The sequence below is a fragment of the Sceloporus occidentalis genome, unplaced genomic scaffold (assembly GCF_023333645.1).
Source record: "Sceloporus occidentalis isolate IW3139 unplaced genomic scaffold, rSceOcc1.0.p SCAF_14, whole genome shotgun sequence".
Classification (NCBI taxonomy): domain Eukaryota; kingdom Metazoa; phylum Chordata; class Lepidosauria; order Squamata; family Phrynosomatidae; genus Sceloporus; species Sceloporus occidentalis.
The window spans coordinates 13,356,031-13,364,031 of record NW_028316994.1 but is presented as its reverse complement, the minus strand read 5'-3'; the positions used below and the strand labels follow the sequence as shown (position 1 = coordinate 13,364,031).

Sequence of the window (8,001 nt, the reverse complement as noted above, 5' to 3'; positions counted from 1 at the left end):
TTGCTTTTCTCGAATGTCAGAGCTATAGGATGATTTTGAAACAGGGTCCAGCATTTTCATTTATTAAAAGTAGGACTGTGGTCTACCTTCTGCCCCATAAGAACGATGGTCAGTTCTGTGAGAGTGTTTGAGAAGTGGGTTGAGTGTTGAAGTGGAAGACCAGATTTCAAATCCTTACATTCTCAGCCTCAGAAGAAGACAGTGGCAAACAATGAACAAATCTTGCCAAGAAAGCCTCTTCCTATGTTCATCTTAGGGTTGCCATAAGTCATATACAACTTGTAAGGCAAGCAGCAGCAGCAGCATCTTGGTCTACCTTCTGCCCCATAAGAGTGATGGTCTGTTCTGTAGGGCTTGAAGGTGCGCTATTTAAACAGCAGGGAAAGATAACAGCGGGCTGTAATCCACTAACGTAAACTATAATTTGTTAGATTTGAAGGTACACTACAACTGGCTGCAACATACCCCTTTGAATCACGTTCCCGTTCAATTGATGATAGTTCCTGTACCTATGTTGCAGCATTGTTTCTCACTTTTAAGTAAGAATTCTAGGAAGACATGGGACAGAGAAAGGATCATAGCATCATGGAGTTTGGTGTTGCAAGGACAGTACACAACTAAAGCACTCCTGAGAGGCGGCCATCAAAAGACTTCAGATGTCCCCCACTTGAGACCTTCCACTGTTGAACAGTTCTTACAGTAAAGAAGTTCTTCGTAATGTTTAGCTAGAATTTCCCAGTTTGTATAGGAGAAATGATCACTCCATCTACATGATATCCCTTCAGATGTTTAAATATGGTGGGTCTAGCACCTCTGCGCTAAACATACCCAACTCCCTGTTTGTGATAGGTTTTCCAGACCTTTGGTCCTCTTTGTTGACCTGAGCATGTTCTAGTTTGCCAGTGTCCTTCCTGAATCTCTGAAAGGTAGAGCGTTTGAAGAATTTGAAGGGTGGCTCATGCTAGGAAATAGTTGGATGCAAACATCACAGGCCAAAAATGTTTGGTGTGTGTTCTTGGAAAGCATTTGCATAGCCAGCATAGTCTGGCCTACTTAGTTTGTTGATAGAAAGTGTGAGCAAACTTTGTGGCCTATGGTCTAGCTCAGCGTGTCAAGGCCCAGCCTTGCGCATGACCCAAGCAATACAACGAGAGAATGTGGTTGGTGGAGCCAAGGGTGTGCATGCTCTGAATATACAACAGGCCATTGTATTTGTGGATTTCCGTCATGGGAATGAATTACAAAATAAGCTATGAAGTGAAACCTTTAGTGTGATGTTATAAAACCAGCAGCAGAGCAAAGATGGCGCTTCCAGTCCAGCGAGAAAGAAATCTGGATATCCATCATGTAACCGTTGGGTGATGCTGCATTAAGTGGACACATGCCTTCAAAAACCTTGGCGCATGAGGACATTTAAAAAATGAAATACTTTTTATTGAAATTGTTTTAAATAGCCTTTATAAAACACGCCTCTTGCACACAACACATACAGATTCACAACAGCATTTACTGACAACAAAAACTTATTTGTACATCATTCTTTGCTTTGTTATGGCCAGCCAGCTTTGATAATTTTCCATTGCTAAACATAAAAGACTATCTTAAATTTGGGAAAACACACACACCGTGGTTTCTTTCCTTTCCTTAGGTTTAATCCTCATTTCAAACATATCTTTCTCTGTGTAACGAATCTACCTTGAAATTACTTTTTGTCTTGTCCTCCTTAGAGATGTGAAGGCTGTGGAAAAATTAGGGGGGAAATTATTTTCTCTGTCCTTTTCCTGAATCATGTTAAAAAATATTCCATAACTGATTTTCTTCCATTTTTCAATTTTTCTAGTGTTTTTTTTTCTGGGGGGAAAACCCAAGAAAAAAATTGAAAATCAATTGTGGAATATTTCATTTTAGCATGATTCAGAAAAAACACGGAGGAAAATAGATTTTCCCCTCATTTTTCTACGTCTTCCATGCATTTTTTCGATTGTTCATTCCTCAAGCTTCTTGTCAGTTTGCCCATTCAAACTTCATTTCAGGAAATTGTAAATCTGAAGTTGTGGTTACTCTTACATTTATTTGTATCCTGCTTTCCCTCAAGAAACCCGGAGCGGTCAGTCTAAAAGCACTATACAATTAAAAACTTACACAAGTGACAATTACAAAATGCACTTTAAAAAGATAAAAGCACTTAAAAACCACAACACTTTAAAACAGTAGAACACCCCCAGGACCTTCCTTAAAAACCGTCTGTAATCCCCATAGCTCTGCATTAGTTTGGAGCCCATTTATATCATGGGTTACAGTGCTTCCATTCCACTTCAAATGCCATGCCTTCTGCCCTATGGAATCCTGGGATTGGCAATTTAGGGATCAAAATTCTCAGCCACAGCACTTTCACCTGGTCAGTTAAAGTGGAATAACACCTGTATAGTTTTGTCTTGTAAATGGTTCCAAGGTGAATGCAAAAGGCTCTAGGAGGAGGAACCTCAGCAATTCTGCCCACTGCGTCAGCTTCCATTTGGAGCATTAAAATTATCTATGGAAAAGAGACCTTAAAATCAGAAGCACAACACTTCTGTATATGCCTCCAATTTGCAGGCCAATTTAGGTCCTAAACACACTGCAGAAATAATCCAGTTTGAGACCGCTTTAACTGTCCTGGCTCAGTGCTAGGGAATTCTGGGAACTTATTTTATGAGACATTTAGCCTTCTCTGTCAGAGAGCACTGGTGTCACAATAAACTACAATTCCCAGGATTCCCTGTCACTGAGCCAGGGCAGTTAAAGCGGTCTCAAAATGGATTAATTCTGCAGTGTGTTTAGGATAATTAAAAATAAAAAGCAATGTTCTCCTTCCTCAGTGTCTGATTTCCCGAAATATATTAAGACGCCTAGTCAACTACAGCTATGTGTAGAGGAATTGCAAACCAGATTTAAACACGTCCCCATTGACGTCAATGGGAAAAATCATTTTCTATGTGTGTAGTATGTGACGAGATCTGATCCGAATTAAGCGGCTCCTGTTCCTTCCCTCTTTAATTTTATTTTTCTAACCACAACCAGCCGACAAATAACCCCAAGCTCCTTCCTCACCCACAAAAATAACACGATGCTATGGGCATTTAGGGGAAAAGTAAATCTGGGGTGACCTTGGGCAAGTCACACTCTCTCAGCCTCAGATCAAGGCCAGGGCAAACCGCCTCTGAACCCAATCTTGCCAAGAAAACCACCGATAGGTCCGCCATAAATCAGACTTGGAAGACAAACAACAAATCTGGTTGAATCCTGGGAGGTTTACCTGCGAGGGAGGAAAAACCCGCGTAAAATCCTATGGGCGAGCGCTAGCGCTGATTGGTTCATTTGAAACTGGCCGCCCGTCGTGGATTAGATGAAAACGATTGGCGGTCTGAGAGCGCCTCTGAGGCAAAAGAGGGAGGGGAAAGCGGCTGCGTGGAAGTTTTCATTCTGGTCGGATTCCTTCCTATATAAAGGCGTTCTCAGTCGCTGTACGTTCAGTTAAGTTGTTCGTATTGCTGAGGAGAGAAGATGTCTGGACGCGGAAAGGGAGGCAAAGGCTTGGGGAAAGGAGGCGCCAAGAGGCACCGGAAGGTCCTCCGCGACAACATCCAGGGCATTACCAAGCCCGCCATCCGCCGCTTGGCTCGCCGCGGGGGAGTGAAGCGCATCTCGGGCCTCATTTACGAGGAAACCCGGGGCGTGCTGAAAGTCTTCCTGGAGAACGTGATCCGCGATGCTGTGACTTACACTGAGCACGCCAAGAGGAAGACGGTCACCGCCATGGATGTGGTCTATGCCTTGAAGCGCCAAGGAAGAACTCTCTACGGCTTCGGAGGCTGACAGGCGCCGGGGAACTCGCAAGAAACAAGATGCAAACCAAAAGGTCATTTTCAGGGCCACCCACTCCTTCAGGAAAAGAGCCGTTGTCCTCATAGCAACACTTTGAGGCTTCCCAGTATTGGTTCTTAAGCATTATTAGGTTTAATGGTGTGCCTTTGAGATTGTGCGCTCTAGAAATCTAGCAGCTTAATCCCGCTTCCATGGCTCTAATGCTCTAGAATTCTGGGATTTGTAGTTTGGGGCATCACAGCTTCTCTGAAAGCTAACTAATGGTCCAAAACGCACTGCAGAAATAATCTACTTCAAGATGCTTTAACTGCCCTGGCTCAGTGCTAGGGAATTGTGGGAACTAGTTTTGGGAGACGTTGAACCTTCTCTGTCAGAGCTCTGGGGCCAGAATAAACTATAATACCCAGCATCCCCTAGTACTGAGCCAAGGCAGTTAAAGCAGTCTCAAACAGGAATATTTCTGCAGTGTGTGTTGGACCAGGGTTCAAATCCAGGCTGGGCCACAAAAACCCATTGGTAAGTCACTCAGAAAAACCTGATGACATGTTTGCCTTTATATATATGGCAATCCTATAGCAAGCGTCTTGGGGGATTTTCCCAAGCATGAGCATTTTCTCTGTTGTCTTTTGCTGGGCCATGAAACCCATTGGGTGAACCTAGACAAGTCACACTCTCTCAGCCTCAGAGGACGGCAATGGCAAACGCCTGAACAATTATTGTCAAGACAACCCCGCAACAGCTTTGCCTTAGAGTTGCCATGAGTCGGAAATGGATTAAAGGTACTACAAGATCCTTCCCATACTGATCCATATCTTTGAGGTCTTAAACATAGCATGTTTTCCAGCTACTTACCCCTTTGGTCCCCTAAATATTTCCATCCCCATTAATTTGAGATTTAAAAACATCTAGCTGTTTAAATGTTTAGGAACCTATCCTATCAATCTACACAAATGTATGGAGTCCGGAGCTCATTTAAAGCCATAGGAAAGGCGGATAAGAAATAATAATAATAATAACAATTTCCCCCCTCCATTTTATGGTGTTGGGCTTTCTTCGGAGATTATTATTATTATTATTATTATTATTAAACTTTATTTATATAGCGCTGTACACACAATCAATTAAAATAGGTAAAAATGAACCTCCTGCAAAAATAATTAAATATAATGTGTATTTGTACATGTTAACATTCAAGTAAAATAAGGCAGACGACAAAATTAAAACAATTTTATTAAGTTAAAATTAAAAGAGAGAGAAGGAATGTAAAGCCTCTTGTGTCTATTGGGGAGCTGGGCCTTGGACTATGGCTCTGGAGACCAAGGCCTGACTCCCTTGCTGCACTGTTGCCTTGCTTTGGGTCTTTCCTGACTTACTGCGACCCTAAGGCCACAGGGTTTTCTTGGCAGGTTTCTTTGGAGGGGGGTTTGCCCTTGCCATCCTCTGAGAGAGTGTGACTTCCTTAAGGTCACCCAATGAGGTTTCCTGGCCTAGTTGGAGTTCAAACCCTGGTCTCCAGAGTTGTGGTCCCAACAATCAAGCCACTACCCTACTGCTCATGCATTAAAACCCATCGGTCAAGTCACACTCTCTCAGCCTCAGAGGATGGCAAGGGCAACCCCCCCTCCGAAGAAACTGGCCAAGAAAACCCTATGATAGGGTCACCTTTAGGGTCACCATAAATCCAGAAATTAGAGCCACACAATAATATATATACTCACACACACACACACACACTCATATTTATGGGGAGAAGAAAGGAAAGAAACTTGACTAGAGAGCAAGAGAGAAGTTTGTAAACTGCAGGTGATGAAATTGTAATGTCAAGATAAATTAGAATAAGTGTTCTGTATGTTTTAAGAGTTTCATTCATGCGAATGATGCTGTGAGTGTTATGAGATTGTGTGTTATTATGGGAGCTGTGTTTTTATATGGCTAATAAAATGTATTAATGTATACATGTGTGTGAGTGTGTTTGTGTGTTATTGTGTGGCTCCAGGTCATTCCTGGATTTATTATGGTGACCCTGTCATATGAGATATACAGTATGTAATAATATTATTATTAAAAAGGAAAACCATTTTCTATGGGATTCTGTGAGATGTTTCAATAAAGGGAGCATAGGAAGGTTCAGATGCTTTAGATGTCAACTAAAGCCAAAACTTCTCTTTGCCGAAACCCGGGATCGAACCAGGGACCTTTAGATCTTCAGTCTAACGCTCTCCCAACTGAGCTATTTCGGCTTCTTGCTTCCTTCTTTTTGAAGCACAATTTAGAAAGTTGCAGATTTTCAGGCTTCAAGAAACTCGTTCTTAATTTATCCCTCTCCAGTATAACTCCTTTTAGGAGATTACAACAGTCTTCATCCAGATTAGCTAACCACTAGGACACAGATTATACCATTTCACTATAGGAACAAAACGGGGCTGGGCAGTGTCTCTGTGTGTGTGTGTGTGGGGGGGGGATACAGAAAGGGAGAGCTGATAAACCTATTCCCTTCAGAGAAGCGGGAAACAGGTTTCCAGCCCAGCTAGCCGAAGGAAGCGCGCGCGTTGAGAAAATTAACCAATCAGAGACGAGGAGGAAGGTCAGGCAACCAATAAGAGAGCCAGGTTTGAAACGCTGCCGCGGTCTCGAGCCTCTGCCAACGGTAGACGAGGAGGAGCGTTCTGACCAATAGGAAGCGTGCGGGGATGCGTTCTGGCCAATAGGAAGCGTGTGTTTTCAGAGCCTTCATTTGCATACGCGGCCTATAAATAGAGGGCAGGCGGCGCGTTGGTTATCTCAGTCTGACTTTGCCTGTTGTCGAGGTCAGAGCTGCGTGAAGTCGAGAATGCCTGAGCCAGCGAAGTCCGCTCCTGCGCCCAAGAAGGGTTCCAAGAAGGCCATCACTAAGACCCAGAAGAAGGGCGACAAGAAGCGCAAGAAGAGCAGGAAGGAGAGCTATTCCATCTATGTCTATAAGGTGCTGAAGCAGGTCCATCCGGACACCGGCATCTCCTCAAAGGCCATGAGCATCATGAACTCCTTCGTCAACGACATCTTCGAGCGCATCGCTGCGGAGGCCTCCCGCTTGGCCCATTATAACAAGCGCTCTACCATCACCTCCAGGGAGATCCAGACCGCAGTCAGGCTCCTTTTGCCCGGAGAGCTGGCCAAACACGCCGTCTCCGAGGGCACCAAGGCCGTCACCAAGTACACCAGCTCCAAGTAGGCGGCGCCTTCCCTCCTTGGCTTCTAGGCCTCAGAACCTAAAGACCCAAAGGCTCTTTTAAGAGCCACCCACTTCCTCAACTAAAGAGCTGCCTCACATTTACACAACAGAAGCCCTTGGAGTTAAACAGACCTGTCTTTCTCTTAGTATGATTCCCTGAATAAACCTCGGCTCCAAGTAACTGGGAAGTAATTGCAAGTAATTGGAGCTTAGTTTGTAGTCGTAAAGGAGGAGAAAGTTGAAGTTGGAAAAGGGAGAGGAACAGTTATTCTAGTCTTTAAAGGAAAACAGTACAGAATAAAATGGGAATTGGAAACCTGTGAGAATATAGACTAGAATAGAAAGGGAAAATACACTTAAGTCTCCAATACTGGGTTTTTAATCTCAAATTAGAAATATTATGGTCCCCTAAAGAACTAGATTGGCCCCAATTCCCAGTAATAGGGAAGTAATTCCAAGTAACTGGGATTTAGTCTGTCGTTCTCTATGGCAATAAAGGAGGAGGGAGTTGGAACTGGAGAAGGGAGAGGAACAGTTACTGTAGTTGGCTTTAAAGGAAAATAGTGTCATGTAGAATAAAATGGGAATTGGAATTGTATGAGAGAATACCATAGAAGGGGAAATTTACACTAACATCTCCAGCACTGGACTTTTAATCTCTAATTAAGAATATTATGGTCCCCTAGAAGATTGGCCTCAGTTACAAATTACTGGGAAGGTGGAAGTAACTGGAAAGTAATTCCAAGTAATTGCATTGCACTTGGAAAGCATCACCAAAACAGCGTATAAACTGCGAATGGTGTACAGCCTAAAAGCCATATAATAACTATATAAACCATACAAAATTAAGCCAGTTATGCAGTTGAAATACAAACTGTAAAAACAACTAACGCATTTAATCAAATATAAAATTGTGAAACGATATT

The 8,001-nt window shown here is 43.1% G+C and overlaps 2 protein-coding genes and 1 non-coding gene across 3 annotated transcripts; 2 read left to right on the top strand and 1 right to left on the bottom strand.

Annotated features, from left to right (window-relative positions):
- Nucleotides 1-3,543: 3,543 nt before the first annotated feature.
- LOC149304117 (histone H4) lies at nt 3,544-3,855 on the top strand. Its single transcript, XM_089479675.1, has one exon. The coding sequence runs from the start codon at nt 3,544-3,546 to the stop codon at nt 3,853-3,855; it is 312 nt and encodes a 103-aa protein (XP_089335801.1).
- A 2,176-nt stretch (nt 3,856-6,031) lies between these two features.
- On the bottom strand, nt 6,032-6,104 carry TRNAF-GAA (transfer RNA phenylalanine (anticodon GAA)). Its single transcript has one exon. It is a non-coding gene; the product is annotated as a tRNA-Phe (tRNA).
- A 559-nt stretch (nt 6,105-6,663) lies between these two features.
- On the top strand, nt 6,664-7,962 carry LOC149304115 (histone H2B 1/2/3/4/6-like). Its single transcript, XM_089480090.1, has one exon. The coding sequence runs from the start codon at nt 6,695-6,697 to the stop codon at nt 7,073-7,075; it is 381 nt and encodes a 126-aa protein (XP_089336216.1). The 5' UTR covers nt 6,664-6,694; the 3' UTR covers nt 7,076-7,962.
- The last annotated feature ends 39 nt before the right edge of the window (nt 7,963-8,001 follow it).